Here is a 26,897-nt window from a genome sequence, read left to right on the forward strand (position 1 = left end):
TACATAAGCTGTTTAGCTAATAGTAGGTACTGCAAGAGCAATTTTTAGATAATATAACGTTACATTTCTAATTAAAATTAGGCCCGTGGTCAACATTAGCCTACATATAAAAACAATATGCAGTCATACCTTAAACATAGAAGCCAGTGTGTTTTTAAGAAGATATGTTTACTGAATAAGGACGGTGATGACGGTGTTTGGATGTTCCTGGAGGATTTAATCTACGACGGTTATTTGGAGAAATTGTTTTGATTGACATCTGCAGTTTTCCTCCAAACCAAAAGATGCCGTTGCCGAGTCACGTGAACGTTTGATATGGGGAAGTTCTCGCGTGAACATCCTGCAGAGTGTGGATTGAAATTTCTAAAGCTCTCAGAGTTGTCAACAAATCTCTGCGGAGCTGCATATCCACATTAGCATCGAGCAGACCCAATGTGAATGCAGAAGAACCGCTTGCATGCAGAAGAACCGCTTCAGCTGTGCTTAAATAAGCGCCTTTCAGTGCTAGCTGTGCGCTTGGTGGACGTTTCTGCCTCTTTTCTCTCATCTGGGTCGCGTTAGCTAGTTAGCTTATCTCCCACAGCCGCCCGGATGCGGTGAAGCCCCGCAGTTTTTCCTTCAGCTCTGGCCTTCCGACGTGCGCGAACGGCTTCAATCATGTCAAGCACTCGGCAGCAGCAGTCCGGCGGTGCGGCGGGGTCCGTCCCCGGGACGAGCTCTGGGAGTATGAGTAGCAGTAGCGGCGGCGGCGTTGGCGCCGGTGGAGCGAACAGCGGGAGCAGCGGCGCTCAGAACGGGAACAGCTCGGCTAACGGAGTTTCCTCGCGGACTCTGGGCTCGGTAGCCGAGGGACAGAGCGCTAGACTGGGCTTGTCGAGCAGGAAAAGACCCTTGTACAACGGTCTTATCAATCCATATGAGGACAAGAGTAACGATTTTGTATGGTAAGTAGATCCACCTTTCCTTACTAGGCTGCAGAGAGCTAAAGCCACTGGATAGTGAAGTTTGAGTGTGCTTGTTTTGAACAATTTCCCACTTGCGGGCTTAATTGCAGGTTTATATTGCAAACCCTGTGATTTTCTCCGCACTTAAGCCTGTAATTCCTAGGATAAAGCTAATTGATTATTGTCAACAAGGTGTTAAAGGGGTAACGTTAGTTCTCTCATAAAGGAAAACTCTGTCATGATTTACTTTTGTTGTTTCAAACCTATATAAACTTTTTTTTTCCTGTGGACCATAAAAGGACATATTGGACATAATGTTAGGGACTGACATTTTATCCACGAAGTAAGAAAATAACATTGAAATTGTATATTTGACTCTTGACACTTGTATATCTGACATTTTACAAACGTGAAGTTAATTCAACTTGTGTGATGGTGCCATTAAAGTGTATTTTTTATTGAATTTTAGATGTTTTCAATTTTCACTCACATTATGATAATATAACATTTTATTTAAAAAAGTTAATAATAATAGTTTTAGTGGTGCTTTTTAAACCCCACTGTGTACTAATTCAAAACAACAGTAAAGACTCAGCTACTTGTTGATTTATTGGAAAAAGGAAGCAACCTTTGCATGTCATTATTTTTTCTTTTATCTTAACAGCCCTATATGTTTTGAGATGATAGAGGAAGCTCACATGACAAAGTGTGGCCACAGTTTCTGGTGAGAAGCACTTGTTCTCTAATTTCAGAGTTTATTCTTGCCTTTTCATGTTGCATTTTCCAACCCATTTGCTGACTCAAACAATCATGTCTTCATTTCTATCTAGTTATAAATGTATACGACAGAGTTTGGAGGACAGCAACAGATGCCCAAAATGTAATTATATCATTGATAATGTGGATCAACTCTACCCCAATTTCTTAGGTATGTGTATGCTAATAATATTCTAATAATGTGTTCATTGCTTTTCAAATTTGACAACATCAAACTTTTATTGTTACCACCCACAATATGTGTTTCTGTATCAGACATTTGGTTGATTTTTCATTTTTACTGATTTTCTAATGAATGATTACAGTGAATGAACTGATCCTAAAACAAAAACAAAGATCTGAAGAGAAGCGTCTGAAACGGGATCACCCTGTAAGTGCATCTGGCTCTTCGTTTTTTATAACGAGTGGAAACTTTTTAAAAGGGCTGTACAATTAATCGCATGCGATTGTCATGTGCATCTCGTCAGTAAAGCCGGTTCCGTGATTAGTAGTAAATCTCCATCACCTCCATTCAGATGGCATTTACTACACGGGGCTGCGTTTCCCAAAAGCTTCGTAAGCCTAAGAAGTTCATAAAAAGGATCGTACGACTGATCTTAATATTACGGTCTGTTTACCAAAAGCATCGTAACTTAAGTAGCACTTGAAAACCATCATAGATCTACAAGTGCTCTGGAGTAATCGTAAAGCCCTAAGTGCATCGTAAGAAGACATATTAATGCGGTCACCTGCAGGACAATCAGCAGATTACACCTTTAAGTTTATTCAAGTGCAGTATGATTATAATATAAGGATTTGATTGTACTTTATTGTACACTTTATTTCTCGTTTTTTGTTGTTGTTGTTTTTAAATGAATATATAAATGAACTAATTCAAAAGGGCAAAAAAAAATTGAAATACACATCTAAATTAAATGACTGAAAAATAAAAAAAGTATATTATTATGTAAAGTATAATATAATATAGTAATATTGTATTATAATAATATTGTATTATAGTTATTATTTCTGAGTTGTCTAGAATGCAGCATTAGGTTTACATTTCAATAAATGAGCGTGTAGTAAGCTACTACAATTACGAGCCATTCTATTAGGTGACATTTCAGCACTTGCCAATCAGATAGCGACTCCTAAGTAGTACTTAAAGCACAGCTACGTGCGATTGTGTTAAGTGCATTTTTGGGAAACGCACTTGAAACAATAACAAACAATCATAAAATGACTCGTAGAAAACGCTCTTAAGCGCTAAGATCAATCGTTATCGGGAAACCCGGCCCAGATCCGTACTTCACTGACAATTAGGCAATATCGCATTCATTATCACAGATCGAATCACCTGCGATAATGAACATGAAATTGTGTAGCTTGTCAGTGATCTACGGCTCTTTGTATTAAATGCCGCTCCATCTGAAAGCAGGTGATGGAGATTTACTACTAATCAGGGAACTGGCTTTACTGACAAGATGCGCATGACAGTCGCATGCGATTAATTGAACTATTTAAACTAATTTGATAAACTTTTTACAAATAGTTTGTACCACATTAAATGATGTCTTACTGTTCATGTTTCATATGCTGTTTATAGAATGGAACCAAATGGCAGGTCTTCCAGGACGTCCTTGGTGCAGATCAAGAGAATATGGATTTAGCCAATGTCAACTACATATTAGAGTACCTGTTGCAAAAAAAGAAACAACTGGAGGCGGTTGGTACACGTCCTCAGATAACATTACTGTTGCCTGTCCCAACACTTCCAGGTTCTTCAGGCACCCTGAGAACAGCTGCTTTATATTAGCATTTCATTCACATTGTGACACCTTAGGTGTTGAAACACCAGAGATTGGTAGAGATTGGGATTTTGTAGATGTCTGTTATTTTCTGTGGATTAAAATTCACCAAATTTGACAAATTATGATCACACAAACCCTAAACTTGGGACTGGTTTTGAATTCCAAATAATTTTTTTGTGTGTTTGACCAAAAATAAGGCCAAATAAACCATAAGCAACAATTTTACCACATTTGCATTGCACAGGACTTGTGAAAGCATATACAAGTGACATAATTGTCAAATCAAAACCAGTAATTGTTTAAATTTGTACAGTGTCTAATATTATGTTGTGGAATTGAAAATGTAAACAGCAAATACACACACTGCATTTTTGCTGTGTAGTTTTACATTTAAAGGCCAAATTTGGTTTAGACTTGATTATACTTTTTAATTATACATGACTGATATTTTGTCTGATTTGTTAAAAAAAAAAAAAAAAAAAAAATAGCTGTTTTCACTATAAATCATAGGTGTCAATTTATAGTAACTTTCATTAACATTAACAAGCACAAAAGATTATATAATGCTTAAAAGATCATTAGATTCAAAGCTCTGTTAAAGAGCCTGGAAGTGTGGTTGATGATGTCACAATAATTAATTTTCTTATAAAAGGGTACAAAACCCTCGCTGTGACTCATAAAGACCAATTGCCTCTCTTTTGCTGATCCATCAATGATCTCTGTCTACAGGAATCACAAGCTGCTCAGCGCCAGATATTAATGGAGTTCCTTAAAGAAGCCAGAAGAAATAAAAGAGAGGTTGAGCCTCCACATCTATTTTTAAAATGTTGAGTAATGCACCGTTGACAGCAATGAGGTCTTTAACTCAAAGTTTCCCTATCTGTACTTCAACAGCAACTGGAACAGTTACAAAAAGAACTGAACTTTTTGGAGGAGGATATCAAACGAGTTGAGGTCAGTTTGATACGGTGGCACTGGCAATATTTATTTATTTATTGTTTGTTTGTGGTCTAACATAGAAATATTATGCTCTTGTAATATGTTTATATATACAGTTTTATATTACCGTTCAAAAGTTTGGGAACAGAATTTATTTTTAAATGATTTTGAAAGATGTCTCATGCTCATGCTACAGCAAAAACAGGAATCTTATAAAATAATTTAAAATAACTTTTTTTTTTCTATTTGAATATATTTTAAAATATTCAGCATCATTACTCCAGTCTTCAGTGTCACATGATCCTTCAAAAATCATTCTGATATGCTGTTTTTTTGCTCAAGAAACATTTATCAGTGTTGTATCAATAGTTGTGTTGCTGCTTATTATTTATAGTTTTTTTTTCAGGATGAATAGAAAATTCAAAAGAACAGCTTTTTATAATGTTTTCTAACATTTATATAACATTATAAATGTCTTTACTGTCACTTTCAATCAATTTAATGTCTGCTGAATAAAAGTGTTACTGACCCCAAACTTTTGTAGTGTACATCTGATAAATATGATTATTTTATTTTAGGAAATGAGTGGTATGTACACAGTGAGTGAAATGGACCCCAATTTAGACAGTACTGTACCCCAGTTTGAAGCTCCCTCTCCTGCACCCAGGTAAGACCATCTATGCAGGTGCAGTATTTCACATAAATGCATTATTAGCATTTAAAAAAATATAATACATGGTATAAAATCATGTACATAAAGTGACAATCTAAGTATGAACAATTATGCAATATTTTTCCATTTAATACATAATATCTTGTTTCTGTCTTCAGCAGTAGCATAATAGACCCCACAGAATACATGCAGCACCCTTTTGGTGGAAGCTCACAGGTATTTTATTCTTTTTTTCATGAATTGTTCTCATTTGCTGTTATTGTTGGTTTATATCCCTTTGAGTAGGTTTATATCCCTTTGAGTAATGCTGATATTCACTATTTATTGTTTTTACTTTTAGGGTAAAAGACAAACTTGGTACAACAGCACTCTGGCGTCACGACGTAAGAGACTGACAGCACACTTTGAGGATCTGGAGCAGTGTTATTTCTCCAGTAGGATGTCTCGAATAACAGGTTGGTTGATTTAAAGCAATATATACTGTGTATCTGTTCGCAAAAAGTATAGTATATTTTGTATATTCTGATATATTCAACACAATCACTTTTCTCATTAGATGAGAGCAGGACTGTTAACCAACTGGACGATTTCATGGAGTGTCTATCAAAGTTTACCCGTTACAACTCTGTGAGGCCTCTGGCCACCCTATCGTACGCTAGTGACCTCTATAACGGCTCCAGTATTGTGTCCAGGTAAGGTGGCAAAAATCTTATTTGAAGTTCAGACCACATCTTGTTCAGTTCCATTCTTGAAGGAACCACAAGAGGGTAGTATTGTATTACTGAATAACATCACAGATATTGACTGAATTTTGAGCACCATCTGTTTTACAAAAGCTTAAAATTGTGGCTGGCTTATACATAAAATATATTACTGCTCTTGATTCTCATCTCTGTTCCATAAATTATCATCAGCTACAACAAAATGTCCAAATGTGTGTCTTTAATTGTGCATTCTTGTTAATAAGTCAGGAATTGCACAGATTCCATTCTGATAAAACTTGAGTAAGGCATAACACATTAACATTCTTGGTTTATTTAGGGTTGAAAGTAATGGCTTGTGATTTAATGATAAAGCAGATGTTAATTAAAGTTCTCTGATTTTATGAGTGAGCCAGTTTACTGATTTGTTCAGGCTTTCTTGTAAATTTCTTTCACCAATTAATTAAAACAGCCATAAAAAAGGTAATATTTAAGAATACATTTAACTACAGGTCTTGCTATATGCTTGTTGCAAGGTTTGAGGACAAGATGTTCTATCTATTTAGGCCCTTTTTTCATTACACTAGTGTTCAAAAGTTTTGGGTCAGTAAGATATTGTTTTATTGACTGATTTTTGTTGAAAGAAATGAATACTTTATATAGCAAGGCTGCCTTAAATTCTTATTTGATGTCATTCAGAAATGACAAACTTCTCATCTTTAGGTGACAACTAACTTTTTTTGAGATCAAAATAGGTCGCCTATGAGTTTCGCTTAGATCCAATGAGAAAGTGGCTTACAATTGTAAATAAAATACTGGTTTGTTTCAGTAAGTTTTGTATAGTATTTTCTTTACTCTTTACTTCAAAAACTATGTCTAACAAGGGTAATATGTATTTGATGTCTGAGATGTGGGAACGATGAAGAGAAAGAGGGCAAACATTTAGCATTTTAGGTCAGCATTGCTGTCTAATCAGCCAATATTGTCTTAAATAGCCTGCATAGCACTTCATCTTTTATAATATGGGATTTCGACCAAATATATTCAATCTTAATTTTTGTAAAATGTTGCATCACAAAGTTCCTGTAGCCTTCTTTTAAAAACATTTTTAAAAAATCTTACCAACCCAAAAGTTTTGAATAGTAGTGTATATTTCACAGCATGCCAAGTGTTTTTTTTTTTTTTTTTTTTTTTATATCTCTGTGTTCAGACTGTAAGCTCTCAACTAAACAGTTTTCTTTTATAGATTCAATGGTACAGGAAACATGTTTTATAATGGTGTTTCTTCCACATCAGTGAAAGATGCCACACAGTTTGGAACTGTTAACAGATCCAAGTGTCATGAAAATCATTTGGTTCCGTTCTCAATTCCCAAGCCTAGTATTGAGTTTACAAAAAAAAAAAAAAATCATTGGTTCAAATCAACCTCTATTTCAGTGTTTTATGTAATGTTCAGAACCAGCCAAAGAACCTCACTTGGCTAGTATGAAAAGTACTTATTTGATCACACCAGCATTTTTCAGACATACTTATATTTGATCACCGAAGCATCTGAGAGGCTGTTTGGATGCATTACAGCTCTTGTCTTGTCTTTCAGTGTTCATGTTTGAGTGGAAGTAGAGCAGATAATGAGCATGCACATTCAAGAGAACTCGCTGTGCTAACACTTGTTCTGTCCCCTCTCTTTTCCCTCTTTTGCAGCATTGAGTTTGACCGCGACTGTGATTACTTTGCCATTGCCGGTGTCACTAAGAAAATTAAAGTGTTTGAATACGGCACTGTGATCCAGGATGCTGTGGACATTCATTATCCTGTCAACGAGATGACATGTAACTCTAAAATTAGGTATAAAGAGTGTCTGAAATCAGGGGTTGGTCTGGATGTTCTTGGTGGATTATGCAGTCACATTTTCTTCTGTCTTGTCTCTTTCCAGCTGTATCAGCTGGAGTAGCTACCACAAAAATCTGTTAGCGAGCAGCGACTATGAGGGGACTGTCATTCTTTGGGATGGGTTCACGGGACAGAGGTCAAAGGTCTACCAGGTATGCCAGATGACAATCATTATATGTATATTTTTACAAATTTCCTTCTGAACTCACAGACTACTAGAGATTCAATTGTTATAATGCATAATATATATATATATATATATATATATATATATAAATCCTTAGTAACATTATAAATGGCATTACTGTCACTTTTAAGTAATTGCATCCTTGCTCAATAAAAGTATTAATTTATTTGAATGTACCTGAAACATTTAAAACGTAATGTATAACAATGTTTGTTTTGATGATTTAAAACACACATTCATGTGTTGATTATTTCTGCAATTAATGGGATTTGTATATACTGAGAAAACATGTTTTTTTCCAAATCATGCCCAACATTATTTTCTATAATTTAATAAATTAAATATGATAGACAGATTAAATGTATGAAAAACAAACTATTTTCATGATCAACTTGGTAAGTTTGAGACTTGGGTACATTTTGAATTTTATATGTATGTTTGTGTATACATCTGGGATTTGCAATTCCTTCAGACTTAATCTAGGTTGGACATTTCCACAGGAACATGAAAAGCGGTGTTGGAGTGTCGATTTCAATCTTATGGATCCTAAGCTCTTAGCATCAGGATCAGATGACGCAAAAGGTATTTATGCAACTGAACAGTTCCGATGAAGTTATTTGATTTGGGATTCTTGCAGAGATATTCTTCTATAAATATTTAAGAATGAGTTCTCTTTTTTCCCCAGTCAAGTTGTGGTCCACCAACCTGGACAATTCAGTAGCCAGCATTGAAGCGAAGGCCAATGTATGCTGTGTCAAGTTCAGTCCATCCTCTCGATATCACCTTGCCTTCGGATGTGCAGGTGCATAATTCATTTGAATCAATCTATTGAAAGTTTTACTTCCCGTTAAAATCGTAAAACTGTTCAATTCCTTCTAAATCTTTTCCAGACCACTGTGTGCACTACTAGACCTGAGAAACACTAAGCAGCCCATCATGGTTTTCAAAGGCCACAGGAAAGCAGTGTCCTATGCCAAATTTGTCAACGGGGAAGAGATTGTGTCTGCGTATGTATACACTGAAATTTCCTGTGCTTTTTTTATCCTGTATCATTGGAAAATGTTTTGAGTGTAAGGGTCAGTGGAAAGAAGTTAATGTGTAATAATAGGGGTAAAAGATTATTGGAAAAAACATCTTATGGGAGAATGCTGTATTGCTGTATCACTTAACCTAATCAAAACATCAGCTATTGGAACAGTATTGGCTTATTGTGCTACAAAAATATTGGTTATCAAATCATCCTCAAGTTTCCTAACATTTGCATCTCTATTCAAACTGGGAAACCATGATCCAAACCACACCATTAGAAATCTGAACCATTACACCAATTACATACATCGGAGTTAAATTGTAACATCCCCACAGATCAACGGACAGTCAGCTGAAACTCTGGAATGTGAACAAGCCACATTGTTTGCGCTCATTTAAAGGCCACATAAACGAGAAGAACTTTGTGGGTCTGGCATCTAATGGAGACTATGTAGCATGTGGTGAGTGGCACTACTCAGAATTGGTTTAAAGGTTTGCTTCTCTGATCATTTCAAATCAATGAATGGTTTAGTATTATGTAGAAAGGTAATAAATGTAAAAAAAACTCCTCAATAATGCTCTCACTTCATATACCTCACAGGAAGTGAAAACAACTCACTGTACTTGTACTACAAGGGGCTCTCCAAGACACTGCTGACTTTCAAGTTTGACACTGTGAAGAGTGTCCTGGACAAGGACAAGAAAGAGGATGATACCAATGAATTTGTCAGTGCAGTGTGCTGGCGAGCTCTACCTGATGGGGTAAGATTCAGTATTATCGCACTCCCATTTGACATGATAAATCACTTTTCTAAGACCAGCAGTATAACAAGAATGGCCATGGGGGCATATGGGGACAGTCGAACTGAACACTTGGTACGTTAAGGACAAGTAATGGCAGGGTAGCAATGGACAGTGGGTTGGAAGAAGGTTGTTGTGCATCCGCTTTCTGAAATCCATGCTTATTAAACCCACACTCCTCTGCTTCACTGTCTAAAATAGTGTGGTTTGCAGGAAAAAAGCATTGCTATAAAGTCATCTTTAAGCTTATGGCTAATTTACCTGGCTTTTATTGGCTAATATTTTGTTAGGTGCTTTTTTGTATTTTTTTTATTGTCGGAACACAGTCAAACTGAATGCTATATTATAGTAATATAATATTTATTCCTCCTTCTTTTATTATTATTATTATCATTATTATTATTATCATAGAATACGAGAAAGTAATTATGCAACAGTAATATATTTATATCCTAAAATCTTTGAGTAATTTCAAGGCAGTCCTAATAAATCTGTGAGCCTTCATTTTGCATGATGGAAGACCTTTCAGTTTCTGTGTGTATTTAATAGTCCCCCCCTATATATTATATTTTTCGTCATCTTTCATAAAGTATTTTTTTGCCACTTAACTTTGTAAGACGTGTCTGTAAAAGCTCAAAATATTTCCACTATATGATGTGCTCTCAGTGCCGTCAAAATAAACATCCCACCGCGAACATATCTGCCAAACAGAAAAACTCATCGGGCGATATGTGAAAAATGCCAAATATCAACCGATATATCGTCATTGGTGATATATCGGTCGACCACTACTATTAAAATTGAAAATGCACAATAATCATGGTTCCCCAGAGAGTTAATATGTAATATTAATATAATATAATATAATTGTGATCAAGCCTGATCAGCTCAGAAATGTGTGGATTCATGTTTTGCCTCCTTTATCAGCTGAAAGCCCCACATAAGCATTACCTCTTCTTCCATATCCATTGTGTATGACGTACCTTTTATACTTGACATTTTCCCAGAAAAAAAAAAAAAAAACACAAATGAAACACAAACTGAGTTTTTGAGTCTGGAATGACCAGGGAGGTTTAGGCCAAACATCTCAGACAGGTGAATAGGCTGTCAGAATAAGTATTGTTTTGGACATTCTGTCAATGCTCTGAAATGCCTTTATTTCTCTGTTTTGATTCTCAGGAGTCAAATGTGTTGATTGCAGCCAACAGTCAAGGAACAATCAAGGTGCGTTGTACTGTAAAACAATACAATGCTACACAAATGACAATATTTATTGCAGAGAGCTGTTTTTATTACTTAAAGCAGGAGGATCTGTCCTCCTGTAGTCGCATTCACTCAGCTGTTGAATACTTCATTTCTGAAAACTCTAAATCGAATTGCACTGCAAATGATTTTTCTGTTTCTAAAGGTACTTGAGCTGGTCTGAAGGTCCGCTCGAATCTGTTGTCCGAACCTACTAAGGAACTGTTGCTTCACTGGTTGTTCCATGCAAGGGCACTGAACCTGGGTGGAACTGAAGCAAACATTTCCAAGGAAACAACCAGCAGAACTGGTTTTTATTAGCATTATATTTGTAAAACTATCGCTGTATGTGAAATGTTGAGATGAGGACCTGTTTGTGCTGACAGGAATAAAGTTGTTGAATAAAGGTATTAAGAAGTTATTGGAGAATAACTGGACATCTTTAAACGTGGAGGGGAAGACACATTCTCAAACCTTTACTAGAGGTAATTCTAGCCAGAACAAGAGCTACGAGACATTTAAGGCCAAAGCACAAGACCATAACACAATGAAATACTTTTAGTTCTGTAAATTAGCTGTCTTTGATTCCTTTGAGCCTGTTGTATCCATTTACTTGTTCGTTTTGTTTTTTGATGCACTGTGTGTCTGTTTATCAATAAGATATGTGATAGCTTTGGCATATTCCGGTGGTCTCCCAAAATTAAATTACAGAACCTTTTTTAGCTTTTCTGTTGGTTAAGTGGGCATGCTCATATCAAGGGGTATTTTTAAGTATACAAGATGTACTCTTAATTTGCTATTTACTGCATTTTGAAATGATTTCATTATTGTAAATCCCAGGAAGTCCTATACTCATCCGACAATCTTTGTATGAGATTCTTCTCAGTTTTTCTATTTTTTTCAAGATCTAATATTTTGCCTTTTTGTCAGTGATTCCTGACAAAAGTGCTTTTAAGTTGAGTTTGGAGGCATTGGCAGTTGCCCAGATCTCTTTCACATGGTCAAAATTTTTCAAAAACGGAGTAAATTAGAACTCATCAAAGGTTTAATGACGCTATGTATACTTCATTGGGATTATTTAACATCACCTGTAACATTGCTGCTCTTTCATCTTTGAGTTCTTGTACAAGTGTTATTTATTTTAATAATTTATATAATAGACTTTAGGTTTCAAGCTTTATTTGTAAGTCCTCTGTTGCATCCTGGTAATTCTGTTTATTTACTCATTTTTAACACATTAATTTGAATGAATAAATGATTCTTTTTTTTCCTTTGGTTATATACTGTGTTTATCCTTCTGACTGAAATGGACTTTTAAAAAATGGCTTCTTCTTTCTTATTTTATTTAGGAGTAAATTGATATTTTGTTTTAGTTATTCAAATTTGATCTCATTCTACATTCTATGCTTAAGAATGTATTTAGAGTGTAATATTAGAGAATACAAGAAGGTTCATATATCTATTACACAGATTTTTAATTTTACTGGCCCGCTGTTTCATGTTTTATAATCCTGTCCTGACTATCTATGATTTTAACAGTGACATGATTAGAAGATCTCTGCATTTTCAGTATATTCAGTACATTTTATATCCCTTTCGTGTCTTAAAATATTGCTTAAAACATGAAACTCAAATTTTAAGATCATATTTGGTTTTTCATTCAGTGCAGTATCACAATTACAACAATTACGTCTGTTAACTCATGTGTTTTTTTTTTTTTAAGGTTATTATTTCCAGGTTTTATTTTCTCCTACTACTATTTCTTTCTCAAAGCAAAATGTCTCAAAATACACAGGTGCATCTTAAAAAAGAATTAAAAACAAATTTCAAAAAGCGAAACTTTCATATATTCTAGATTCATTACATGTAAAGTAAAACATTTCAAAGTAGGTTTTATTTTTATTTTATTTTTTATTTATTTATTTTTTTTTTTTTTGATGATTAGAGCTTACAGCTCATGAAAGTCAAAAATCCAGTATCTCAAAATATTAGAATATTTCCTAAGATCAATCAATAATAAAAATAGAAAAGAAAAAAAAAAAAAGAAAAAGGATTTTGGGGTAAAGGTTCCCCTTGCATCCAATTATTGCCCGGCTTAATATGACTTATAGGCACTTTACCTCATGGAGGTACGGGAAGGGTTTGGAAGCTACATCAAAGGGCTTAGCTATACAGCATTTATGGGAAAGAGACTGTGAACTTGATGAGGATATCATGAACTGGGGTAGAACATGGCAGTACATTCTCACTTCATCAAGAAATCCAAATCACCAGCTGATTCATTTTAACTTATGTCACACAACTTATTGGACCCCACTGAAAAAAACATCGTATTGACTCTTCGTTCAGCCCCTTCTGCAATAACTGTTCTGATCAACAACTTGAAACCTTTTTTCACATGATGTGGGAATGTGAAAAGGTAAAAAAAAAAAAAAAGGAATGCAGTATGTTCTACCCTAACAAAAATTACTGAGTGAACCCTGCTATATTACTATTGAATGACAATTCTGCATTGAGCTTTTCTAAGTTGCAAAAAATGGTTTGGCTTGCCGGTTTGACATCTGCAAAAAAAAAAAAAAAAAAAAAATAGACAACATTGCATTTAATATGCTATGATACATTTAATATGCTATGATACAGCACCCTGTGAACAGCCACCCCTTTTAGTAATGACCTTCTGTGACTTACCCTCTTTGTGGAGGGTGTCAGTGATCGTCTTCTGGACCATTGCCAAGTTAGCAGTCTTCCCCATTATTGGGGTTTCAAAGAACAACTGATACCCGGAATTTATACTGCCGGTTTGACATCTGCAAAAAAAAAAAAAAAAAAAAAAAAATAGTTAGCACAACACTGGCACCCTCCACATTCTTTGGATATGTACAAGTGACTGATGCAACTTCAAGACATTATTATGTTAGAAATATCCACAGCTCGGGTGAATGGTACAACTTTCTACATTTTCTACACTTTCTACATATGCTGAGAAGATATCCAAATATATTGCACAGAACAATGACTTGGACTTAGAATGATGTGGGTTTCTTTTTTCTTCTCTTTCACTGAAATTTATGTTTCATGATCCCTATGACTTTTTCTGTTGAACTCCATTATGTATTCAGTGTGCTCCCTATTGTAAAGAGACTGCAGGGTTAAGATGGGAAGGAGGGAGGGCTGGGTGATGTTGAATTTAGACGTTACTTTGCTTTCATTCTGACTTGTTTGCAAAAGAAAGAGAAAAAGAAAAAAAAAGAATATGCAAAACCGAAAAGCATAAGTTCTTTAATGTATGTTCATTTATGCACTCAATACTTGGTTGGGGCTCCTTTAGCACAAATTACAGCATCAATGAGGTGTGGCATGGAACCGATCATCCTGTGGCACTGCTGATCCACTATTGAAGCCCAAGCTTCTTTAATAGCGGCCTTCAGCTCATCTGTATTGTTGAATCAACTGTTTATCATATTTCTCTTAAAAATATCCAATAGATTCCATATAGGGTTCAGGTCGGGCATGTTGACTGGCCAGACAAGGACAATAATTTCATGGTCAGGAAACCTTTTGGAAGTGGTTTTGGCACTGTGGGCAGGTGCCAAGTCCTGCTGGAAACGGAAATCAGCATCTCCATTAAGCCTGTCAGCAGATAGAAGCATAAAGTGCTCCAAAATCTCCTGGTAGACGGCTGCATTGACTTTGGACTTGATAAAGCACAATGGACCAACACCAGCAGACGTCACGGCACCCCAAATCATCACTGACTTCAGAAACTTCACACTGGACTTCAAGCAGCTTGGATTCTGTGCCTCTCCAGTCTTCCTCCAGACTCCAGACCTTGATTTCCAAATGAAATGCAAAATTTCATTTTAATTAAAAAAAAAGAGGACTTTGGACCTCTGAGCAACAGTCCAGTTCTTTTTCTCCTTAGCCCAGGTAAGATGCTTCTGACGTTTTTTCTGTTTCAGAAGTGGATTGGTAGCCCTTTTTTTGAAGTTGTTTGAGCATGGTGACTCTTGATGCACTGACTCCAGCTTCAGTCCACTCCTTGTGAAGCTCTCCCAAGTGTTTGAATCAGCTTTGCTTGACTCAATGTTGCGGTCATCCCTGTTGCTTGTGCACCTTTTCTTTCCCATTTTCTTCCTTTTAGACAACATTGCATTTAATATGCTATGATACAGCACCCTGTGAACAGCCACCCCTTTTAGTAATGACCTTCTGTGACTTACCCTCTTTGTGGAGGGTGTCAGTGATCGTCTTCTGGACCATTGCCAAGTTAGCAGTCTTCCCCATTATTGGGGTTTCAAAGAACAAGTGATACCCGGAATTTATACTGTAGGGATGGTAATTTATTGAAACTCAAATGTAAATATTCACATTTTTTGAGATGCACCTGTACAGTACATGTTTTCTTGGGAATATATCATTTTAACTGGTATACATCAACTTGGTTTTCTTATGTTCCCACTTTCCATCCTCTTAGGATTTTATAAAATTCTTATAAGAAAAAAAAAAAATACTTCATACTCATGCAGGATGTGAAATAATTTTAGAGGGAAAGGAACAGCACAAACATGAGGAAGTATTAGAAATGTGAGTTCTTAATTCTGTCATGGTTAGTCTCATTTTAAATCATTCCATCCTGTCTGATAAAAATTAGACAAAAATAAACATGATAATGGCCATAAAAAAAAAAAAAAAAAAAAAAAAAAACGTTCTTCAGAAAAATATCAAAACTCACTTCTAGGTGACATTTAAACGTAATCAAACTCTCAATCCCGCACTGAATAGCCAACTCTTAATTTCCATCCCATTCAATTTTATGTTTATTTATGGAGCCTGAAACATAACTTGAGCCTGGTATACCATTTTATGGAAACATGTATAGTCTTACATTACCAAACAAGCATATTAATTTTAAGTGAAATTAAATAGTTCAGAAAGTACTGCATAACAGGAATTACCTATTTCTTCTATTCTGACAAAGTTGCTTCAAACAAATCTTCACATAAAGATATATTTAATTATAAAATGTCATGTTTAATTCAGCATATTACTTGACATTGTTTGCGAAATTTACTAACGGTTTCTGAGTGATTTTGTTTTTCTCAGTGTCTTCAGGTCAATGACCTACAGCAGGGATAGGCAACGTTGGTCCTGGAGTGCTGCTGTCTGGCAGAGTTTAGCTCAAACCCTATTTAAACACCTTAACTAGCTAATCAAGGTCTTCATGATTACTAAGGCTACAGGCAGGTGAGTTTTTTATTTTTTTTATTTATTTTTTTCAAGGTTGGAGCTAAACCCTGCAGGACAGCAGCACTTCGACGTTGCCTATCCCTGACCTAAAGCATAAAGGAGGAAACAAAGAAGATGAGAAAAGGGAGTTAGTATTTAGTAATGGCCCAGAGCCCAGACTTGAGTCCAGCTGAAATTAGGTATTACCTGAAAATTACTCTCTTCCAGCACTCTCTATCTAATTTGGCAACTGAAGCAAATTTGCTTTGATGAATGTACCATGATTCCACAGTCTAAAACATACCCTAGAAGAATTCTGGCATTAACAGTTGACTAGACTATGTACAAGTAGAATCTCAATTTTATAAATAAGAAAATAATTCTTGGAAAATGCATGGCTTTTTTATTCATAAATGTGTTTAAGTTCAAGGGATAATTTAATTAATTGATTTAAAATCTCAGAAAGATAAGAAACTTGACAAACTGTGAGAACTTACAAAAATATATTGTTATATTATGAAATATGAAGTGAGATTGTGACATTACGTCAGAACTCAAATCGTTAGATATGATATTATAAAGTAGCATTTTAGAAATACAATGAGAATGTGAGTTACAGTTAACATAAAAAGTCACATTTTAAAATGAAAGTCATTGTGAGATGTTAAAATTGTTACAAATCACTTGTCAGTGAATAAAATTAAATCTTACGATATAAAGTCATAAAGTATAAAGTCTTATTTTGAGATATAAATTCAGTGATACTAGGCCACACTGTGACATTAAGTCACCTTTTAAGATATAATAAAGTCACATTAATGCAGTCTGAGAAATCACAATTATTTCTTTACTCTGAGGCCTAAACAAGTCTGCATAGGTGGTTTACCAGGAACAAAACACAAAAAGTGTGGTAAATACTTTGAAAGGGTACTGAATGTAAAAGGTAAAGTTTAATAAGATATTGATCAGATTAGTGTATGTAAAAAAAATGTTTTAATTGTTTATGTTCATTGCCTATACCTCAGCTAGCAGACCAGTACCTTGATCATAGTGCAAAGTGTATGAATGTTATATAACTTACAGTCAGTCATAACAGTGGTACATGGGTGCTTTTTAAACCCTCCCTCTTAACTTCAACTCGTGTTGTTCTCTTGTAAGTTAACAGCTTCTTTTGTTTGGAGTCTCCCCGTGAGGACCCAAGGTCTTAGGGCTCTCTTAAGGTTGCTTTGATGTGGAGGTTCAGTGAGGAAGTCTCCAGTACTCTCACAGTTAGACCACATCATTAGCGCACAGCTCAGAGGAAGCCAAAGAAAGAGGAACAGGAAGCTTCGTGAGACATGGAGAAATCTTTGTAGATTTGACCACTGAAGTCTGTTTGTTCGTTAAGAAGCACTTTCATGTTTTTTAGCAAAAACAGAACTTCTAGATTTCTATGGTGTCCTAGTTAGTTCCCTTTTTATTCTACAATGAGTGCACAGCACAGGAAAGCTCATTATTGGATAAAATTGAACTAACTACCACACTAAGGATGTATAGAAGTTCTCTTCTCAGCATTTCTATCAGGCGGTCATTATGGACCGTGAATGCTCCTGCCTGGCTTGTTCCTCTCCAAGATATAGATTATTAATGAAGGAAAAGTTCTATTTGTTTCAAGGTTTTCCCTATGCAATGCTAGTCGATATATTAAAGAGTTAGCAAACGATAATCCTTGTTTTATACAAGCGATGTAGAGAAACTTTTAATGATAAGTGAGTGACGTGACATACAGCCAAGTATGGTGACCCATACTCGGAATTCGTGCTCTGCTTTTAACCCATCCAAAGTGCACACACACAGCAGTGAATACACACACCGTGAACACACACCCGGAGCAGTGGGCAGCCATTTATGCTGCGGCGCCCGGGGAGCAGTTGGGGGTTCGGTGCCTTGCTCAAGGGCACCTTAGTCGTGGTATTGAGGGTGGAGAGAGCGCTGTACATTCACTCCCCCCACCTACAATTCCTGCCGGCCCGAGACTCGAACTCACAACCCTTGGATTGCAAGTCCAACTCTCTAACCATTAGGCCACGACTTCCCCATTATTGATGTATCATACAGTTCCATCAAATCAGGAATTCAACCTTGCTGGTCAAAAGCGTAGCTCCAAGAAGCTTTCTTCCTCTCTCAAGACTAAAGCCATTAAATGTTCATGCTAGCCGTAGTCATGAATGCTAAACAATGGTGTAATTTAGGAGCGGTGTTCCATGAAGCTCTGTACCACAGTTCATAAATTACAAACATAAAAATGCCTGTCAGTCTGAATGGAGGGAAGATTGAATCTCATTCCATTACCACAATACCACATTCTGTCTGAGAGCATCGCAATAAGAATACAAAGAATCCGGACAACAATAAAATGCCTCCATCCTTTATCTCTGACAAGCAGAACGTAGACAAAACAACATAAGGTGTTATCAGACTAGTTAAAGTTCTCTGTTGTTTTAAGGTGGTTAGTAGCAGCTGTTTGAAATGATGTATGTGTAAATGCAGTTGCTTAATTTCCACTACTGTTTTACCTTATTAATACAATTATTAATACAATTTCATTTATTTATTAATACAATTTTATTTCATTGTTAGTTGGTATTTAATAATGTTCTCAAAATTTTTGCACAAAAACTTTATTATACATTGATCATGGAAAGATTGTTTTAGTTCTGAAATGTTTCAGTTGGACGGCCATCTAATATTGTTTTTTAGTACTTGTTTCAGAACATTAAGACAACATTCAGAAGTAACATTTCCATAATGTTTGCAAAATGCTAAAACGGAATGCTCCTTTAATGTTTGTATGACCAAGAAAAAAGGTTTTGAATGTTCAGAAAACATTCAGAAATAACGTTTTAACTATAATTTTTAACCTTTTAACTTTGAACAAAGAGAAAATTACTAAAACATTCTTAGAAATATTAAGCAGCAGCACAAATGTTTTCAACATTATAATAATAAGGTATGTTACCAAATCAGCATATTAGAATGATTTCCAATGGATCATGTGACTCTGAAATATTTCACAATACTGCTGTTTCAATGTAATTCCATCAAATAAATGCAGCCTTGGTGAGCACTGACCCAAAACTTTTGAACGGTAGTGCATGCTAAAAAAAAAAAAAAAAAAAAAAAATTTAAATGTATGGAAGCAAATCTTGCATATGTGAAAGTTATACAGAGAAAATCCTCTGTTCTGAGAGCAAGCTCAATCAGCCTCCCTGTGCATGAGCTGTGATTTTCCACAGCAACATTATTGCTTGGCTATGCAGTCCTGTAGCTCAATAACTTTCCTATGCTCTAGGGTTTGTGATCCAATTTGCATCTAACATCATATTTACATTGAAATATGCAAACATGAAATGTATGTGTATGTTCAAATTTACATGTCATTTGCATACTCATATACAGCATGTATATATTTGCATAAGCTCTTTGGACAACAATCTGTGGAAACATCACAAATATATTTGTTCATTTAGGTTCAAAACCATTGGTAAAAATAGGGTGTTTGTCATCTTTTTGCTGATATAACAGCACACACTCTTCTTGGATGGATTTAGACTTTATTGGAACATGGCTGCAGGGATTTGCTCCCATTCAGACACAAGCAATTGGGTCTGGCTCGCAGTCGGCGTTCAAATTCATCCCGAAGGTGTTCAGAGGAGTTCAGGTCTGGGCTTTGTGCGAGTCGAGCTCTTCCACACCAGACTCAGTAAATCATTTCTTTATGGCACTTGGTGCACAGGGGTATTGTCATGCTGGAACAGAAAAAGGCCCTCCTTAAATTGTTGCCACAAAGTTGGAAGCACTAGGATATCACTGCATGCAGTTGCATTAGGATTTGTCCTTCCAGGTTTTAAGGTCTTTTTAATAGAGCTTGAGAGAATTTCATATTCTCAAAATACAGTAAAAGTAGCAATGCATTTTTATTCACAAGACAATTTAAATATTTAAAGAACCCCATATAAAAAGCCTTAAATTGTTTGTTTGATTGGATTGTTTAACGTGCAAAGACACATACTGTAAATGTTCTAAAAAAAGAATGTTTCTTTAGCTCATGCAGATGGCATAAACTTGAATTGTGAAAGATAAGATTAATAAAATTAAATTAATAAGATTAAATAATAAGATAATAAGATTAAACCTGTATTTTAAAAACATTAAATAGTTGAGTATCAGTTCTTATAAGATCAAAGTTCAGAGGAACATAAGTTTCCTACCATATTGAAAAGGTTGTACCTTTCAATCCACTTTTTCTTTTACACTCCATTAATTTAAATGTGAAATTTATATGAAGTTTTTTATATATATATATATATATATATATATATATATATATATATATTTATATATATATATATATATATATATATATGCAAAATATTCCTTCAGATATTATATCCGGGTGACGAATGTCAAAAAACATAACATCAGCTTTTATGGGAAAAAATGGAATTCAATTTATGAATACACATTTTTTAAGTCAAATTGTCACCATATTTTGCAAATAGTCTACCCGATGGCTTTTACTTTGCAATGTGGGCAGCGTTCCCGATTTCTATCAGGCAACAGCTTGCACTTTAATTCTCTCCGGTATGACTGAGTTCTTTCTCAGAGCCCTAAAAAAAATCGAGAGGAGCAGGAAGCTGTCATTGCCATCTTTAAACTTTTTTTTTTTGCCTGGTTAAATGATGCAAAAATTGGCACAACTTATTCCTCCAGCCATCTTGTCTGAATTGGGTCAACAGAAAATCTACTTTTTATTTTGGTCCTCTAAATATAAACCCATCTCCTTTAAAAAAAAAAAAAGAAAAAAATTACACATCCTCTCCTCATAGCTTTATGTATTCTAGAGTTTGTGATATTATGGATTAATGTACACAGATTTTGCAACACTGACAAAATATTTGCTGACTACTGAAACAAATCGCACCACAGACATGCAAAAAAAATGAAATTAGATGCAAATACAGACTGGATAATGTACATTCATCTATTGTATATCTTGTATTTAAATCTCATGGTATTAATAAAATGAAATTAGCCGACTGAAATCATACACTGCCCATTCTTTCCTGGCTCTCACTGCTTGGCATCATTTGGTCTCCAGGTTGGCAAAGATAAAAGAGAAGCTGAGTAATGCTAAAACTATCAGAGTAATCCAAAATATAACATCCTACACTGTCAGCCTGTATCACAGACGGCTTTTTCTTTCATTTTTCTGTTTTCTTGTGGTTTCATCTATCATCTGTCGTTTGCTTGATTTTCATTTCATTAGTGGGAGGCATAAAAATTGTCATGTCTTGTTCTTGTGTTCACAAATTTGAAGAGTCACATTTTAATAAACAGTCACTTCCTCTACCCTTTATATATATAAACACTATAATTTCACCTATTAATTATTGTTTTTATTACACGGTTCATCAGAAATATGTTATTCTTGTTGGCAATCAAGGCATTCAGAAGTCAGACATTTCTTAATATTCGCAAAGCTCTACTGGCAACTCTGTATGACGTGTGTCAGAAATCAGGCTACTTTCATGTCTGTCGTCTTACACTCTCATTTTGTACAAACACAACTGGTGCCATCTTGTGTCTCAGTTATGGATTTTTTGTGAAAATGACCTTCGGTGTTAATATTCCTAGTGTTAATGCAGTGTTTATGAACTTTGTTAGTTTAGCACTTTGTAGTGGCCTACTGTTATTCTTATACATTTTAAGATATAAATAAAATTATAAATTGATTTGAACTTGGATAAATATTTAATTTTTTGGTGAGTACAGCACAATACTTTTTTTTTTTTTTTTTTTTTGGTACATTTGTTAACCACAGTTCTCATTTTACTTTCAAAAACACATTCTGATCAATGTCATCTTTTATTAATGCTTAAGCTGCTTTTTCTGGATATGTGTCTTTATAGCATAGAAATTTTGATCTAGGTGTTGACGTTCTACCTCTCTTTTCGGTCATGTTCATTTTGTGCTTTTCTTTTTTTCTCTCTCTCTCTCTTTCTTTAGCCACATGCTGTCATGAAGACCTCAGTTTCCCCTCTCCCTCTCTCTCTCCTTCGTTCCTCGATAGCAACTTGCCACATCAATTTACATCTTATACATACCAGATTTCTTATTCCTCAGTCAATAGTAATATGACATTTTCTGAGAGAAGAAAGTTTGAGAGAAGAATGTTCAGACATTCAGAAATCTTTCTGTCTTCAGTTGAATCTCTGAGTACAAATGTTCCCAACTGCAATAACAGGTTTTTCAGACCATTATAATTTAACTTGCTGGTATCATAGAGACCAAAGAACCCACATTTCAGAAAAGACAGTTAAGTATTGCAGGAGGATTGCATGCATTCTTATGCTGTCCAATTCCTTGCACATGCTTCACGGACAAGATGACCCTTAAACCCAGTGCATCTGTGTGCATGAAAATCTCAGCATTGCTTTGGAACAACTCCCTGATCCAAGACAATGCTTCTGTCACAGGCTTTAATGAGAGGGTTAACCAGGATACATGGCATTTAGTCTCTGTTTTCGCTTGATTTTGAATGTTGTTACACAGCTGCAGTGAAACACTAGGAAACAGAGGTTCACTGACAACGTGACAAACAGTGAAGCTCCAACCACATGCTCTTGAGCGCACACATCAGCAGGAGCTGCCCTGTCTCTCAGACTGCTGTCCCTGAGCCCGCTGGGTAGTAAGAGTAATTGGATTTGATGAGAGGGAGGAGAGAAAAGAACGTCTATATGTGCACGCTTAGATTCTCTTAGTCATACCACACACTGCCAGTAAGTTCACAGAGGCTGGCTTTATCGGACTGACAATTTGAAACTGCCTAGAAAGATTAAAGGAATTAGAAATATTACTATTCTATGCAGTAAATGTTCAGGATAAATTGATAAATGACTGTTTATCTTTGTAACAATAAACACTGATTACAGTCAATCGGCTCCTCCAAATGAATGTGCCATGAATGAATAATTGTTTTCTTTCCTGGCGATCCGATTCCTAGTAAAAAGATTGCTTGAAATGCAAAAAAAAAAAAAAAATCTGGTAGCTTTTAAAGTAGGGGCATATGTCAAATTTTAGATTTCTTCAAAATGATCAGTAAATGATACTGCACATGCACATTTCTCTGCTTGAGGTAATGTAGTGCAATCGTTTCTGTATTTTGAATTAAACTTTGAATTCAGCAGATTCCTACATGGTCATACATTGACGATTTTGTTCTGACTGTGAGGTCACTGGTTGATTAAAATGTGTAATTAACATTATTTCATCAAAGTATCTAGTTCAAGATCATGTTTAAATGGACTTAACTTGATTTAGATCATTATAATAGTCATCCCACTTTAGCAGTATAATGTAGGCTTTTGTTTTAATCACATATTATTCCTGGCAGCTAAAATAATTAATTTCAAATAAAGATTAAAACTATTCAGTAATTAGTATTAATGCAATGATATGGTTGCTGTGACTCATGTTCTTATTTAAGACACACTTGGTATATTTTTCAGGCATTGCAATCGTGCATAATTCACTATATACGTATTAATTGTACATTTTATTATTATTATTATTATTATTATTATTATTATTATTATTATTATTATTATTATTATTATTATTATTATTATTTTATTTTATAAGATTTATTTTTGTTTTTTAGTATGATAAATCAGAGATGACAGGAAGCGAAGTGGGAGAGAGATAGGGTGGCAGGATCAGGAAAGGTCCTCGAGTCAACCCAGGCTCATGGAAGTACATGCCTCTAGATACAAAGTGAAATGTCCAGTGAGTGGCGCTAAAACACGGGTTTAATACATGACCCTGGCACGTTTTTATTACTACCCAATAGTAATGCAAAACTGATATAAAAACACATTTGTTGATGCAACCTGCCATTTAAACTTTCTTATATGCAGGTTTGAACTGTTTTGTCAAACTGAAGTTTCAAAGAATTTGTGCCGGGGCTCTTCATCTCTCAAGTACAACTCCATACTGCATGAGCTACCGAATATGAAAACACATACAGTACATATGAAGCTGGACATGTGACGTTAACATTCAAAAGTATCAGTTTTCAAATCTCGCAGCATGTTAAAATTGTTTTGAAATCATAACATAATATTCTTTAAGTAATTGTGTGAAAATTTGGCTTTATTAATTTAAACTGTGGACCTGTAAATCATATTTAGTGTGAAAAGGAATAAAAGTTTTCAGAGTTTTAATTCTTCTAGTGTTCATTTCAACTGGAAACTGCAGTGTTTCGTACATAAATAGAGGAATGTATTTACAATGAGCCTGGGTCAAGTTGGGATTCGTACTCAGGTGGCATGCAAATGGAATTGTATGTCGGCACACTGCCCACAAGACTATCGGCACTGACAATGGTACACTTTCTTTTGGCACATAAAAATGTTTCTTCACCAAAAGATATCATGTTGATTCTTAATGGTTTGTACATTTAAGGAGGAAAAATGTAAAACTGTTACAATTGCCCCTTGCTCTTCTATTCTACATCAATGTTTGTTGTGTTTTTTAACATAGTTCCCAGTCAAACACAGAAAACAATATTTTACTATATTTTTGTCCTTGTTTGTTTGGTTTTCCCAGTACTCGACAGGTTTATTTCCAACATTATAGTTCATTTTTATGCACTGAGTGACTTCTCGCACAATAGTTTTAACTACTTTTCAATTCATTTACAAAGGAAAAATATCATGGTGATTTAATCCCAGCTAGCAGCCAAGTGAAGTCATCTCTATCTATAGCACACTAGCTGTGAAGTATTCTCAGGGTCACAGGTGAGCAGCGCTGTTGGAAGGTGCTTTTTTTTTTCTCAAGGGGTTCAATAAAGTGGCTTCAAGGAGAGTCAAAGGCTTTCCTTATAAGATCTCCTTAACAATCTGCTTTCATTGTACCGCCTCCTCTTATCTGTCCTATGATGGGCTTGTGGCATTTATCACTTCAGTCCAAAAAGAAATCAGTCCTGTTATATGTTTTCAGCGCAAGAATGAATTCGAGCAATTACAAATATGTCAACACTTCCAAATATTCAATATTCCAAAACATTATATATATACTGTGTGTATATATATATATATATATATATATATATATATATATATATATATACATATTATATATTTTATAGAGAGAGAGAGAGAGAGAGAGAGAGAGAGAGTCAGACTTTAAAACAGAATCCCTTGTTGGATTCAATAAGGAATTAATCGGTGAACTGATTGGTGACTTTTTTCAAACATTAATTAACACTCTGCAGTAACTCACTGGTTGGCTCATCAACTTTGCAAAACATGCTGCCACTGCTCTCTTCTTTCATCTGATAAGCTTAAAGGTCAATTTAAGTAAAGAAAAGTAAAAAAAATAAATAATAATAATAAAAAAAAAAATAGCGAGTTCATTGGTGAGAGATATTGTCATTGTGCTTTAAATACCGTATATTAGAGATGACTTTTACCATTTGTGGGTGTTGTTTGGGGTGGCACTACTAAGACATATTATTTACTCTAAGAATATACTGATATCTGTGTTATTTTAGTATCATTTATATACTATTATGGTTTTTGATAATAGAAAATTAGATTTTTAATATATTTTCTGTTTGCATTTTAAAGTAAGTATTTCTGTTGTGTTTTGTCATTTCAAGTTATTTTGATGTTTTCATTTTTATTATTCTTTTTAGTTAATTTTGGTATAGTTACTTGAGTACTTCAATTTCAAGTACAGGAAAATGAGAGGGAAATAGGCAACTAGCTGAAATATTAGTAATTTCCAGTTAATGTTTGGTTTATTTAAAGAAATGATTTAACAATAATAACCATGACTAATATGTGTCTGAAGGTCTATTGAATCTCTTGTAGCTGCTACATTTTATCATATTGCTTTCAAATAGTAATTGAGTTCTAGTACTTCTGAAAGAAATTTAATTTTATAGTACATTTTTGTGATTCCTTTCACAAAGCTCCATATCAGATCACTGATGGTCTCAATTTGTGTCTCGCCTAACAGTTCAGCCAAAAATCACGAAGTGCCTTCTTGAAATCTGACGAAAGTATTAAAAAATAAGAATCTACAGAAGAGATCACACTTTTAAGAAAAGATCATTGTTTGATGATTAGACTCATTTTTCATGAGCTCTCTGCCTCACAGAGTAATGAAGCCATTATTGCCTGACCTTGAGGGCCCCAGTCAAGGACGGCACATTGACAAGTACTCAGCCATGCCTACAGGCAGGCCTACTTTCACTATTCTGCTGTATACAAACGTAATTAGATTGTCAGTTGTCAAGGCACATATCACGAAAGGACACCCTAACCCTCTGCCCCCATTTACGTAGAACAACCACTGGCCTTGCGAGTGTCTGGCCTTTCATTTTAAAGAGTTAGATAAGGGGAAAGGCTGGTACCGACATGCTCGTACCTTATTGTTGGTCATTGCGGTAGCTCAGACTAGTGGAATGACCTTAGAACTGTGTATGAATAGCTTTACAGACCAGAAACTGAAAACTAAAGCTGCCCCGTCCACTTTGTCTAAACATAGGTCAAGTTGTTTTCAAAGCCCATTAGCTCCAGAACTGCTGAATTGTATTAAATGTGATGTAGACTTAATGATGCAGTGTACAAATAATGTCAAAGGTACACT

The 26,897-nt window shown here is 35.0% G+C and overlaps 1 protein-coding gene across 1 annotated transcript; it reads left to right on the forward strand.

Annotated features, from left to right (window-relative positions):
- The first annotated feature begins 346 nt into the window (after nt 1-346).
- On the forward strand, nt 347-12,252 carry LOC109107324 (E3 ubiquitin-protein ligase COP1-like). Its single transcript, XM_042718544.1, is given in 21 exon segments — nt 347-944; nt 1,609-1,668; nt 1,775-1,872; nt 2,027-2,091; nt 3,307-3,426; nt 4,241-4,309; nt 4,406-4,465; nt 5,029-5,117; nt 5,282-5,339; nt 5,464-5,578; nt 5,680-5,815; nt 7,526-7,669; nt 7,758-7,866; nt 8,402-8,483; nt 8,587-8,703; nt 8,792-8,806; nt 8,809-8,908; nt 9,267-9,391; nt 9,532-9,692; nt 10,911-10,955; nt 11,140-12,252. Coding segments are annotated over 21 exon segments (2,073 nt in total). The 5' UTR covers nt 347-657; the 3' UTR covers nt 11,158-12,252.
- Nucleotides 12,253-26,897: the final 14,645 nt, after the last annotated feature.

Source organism: Cyprinus carpio, chromosome B2, assembly GCF_018340385.1.
Source record: "Cyprinus carpio isolate SPL01 chromosome B2, ASM1834038v1, whole genome shotgun sequence".
NCBI classification, from domain to species: Eukaryota; Metazoa; Chordata; class Actinopteri; order Cypriniformes; family Cyprinidae; genus Cyprinus; species Cyprinus carpio.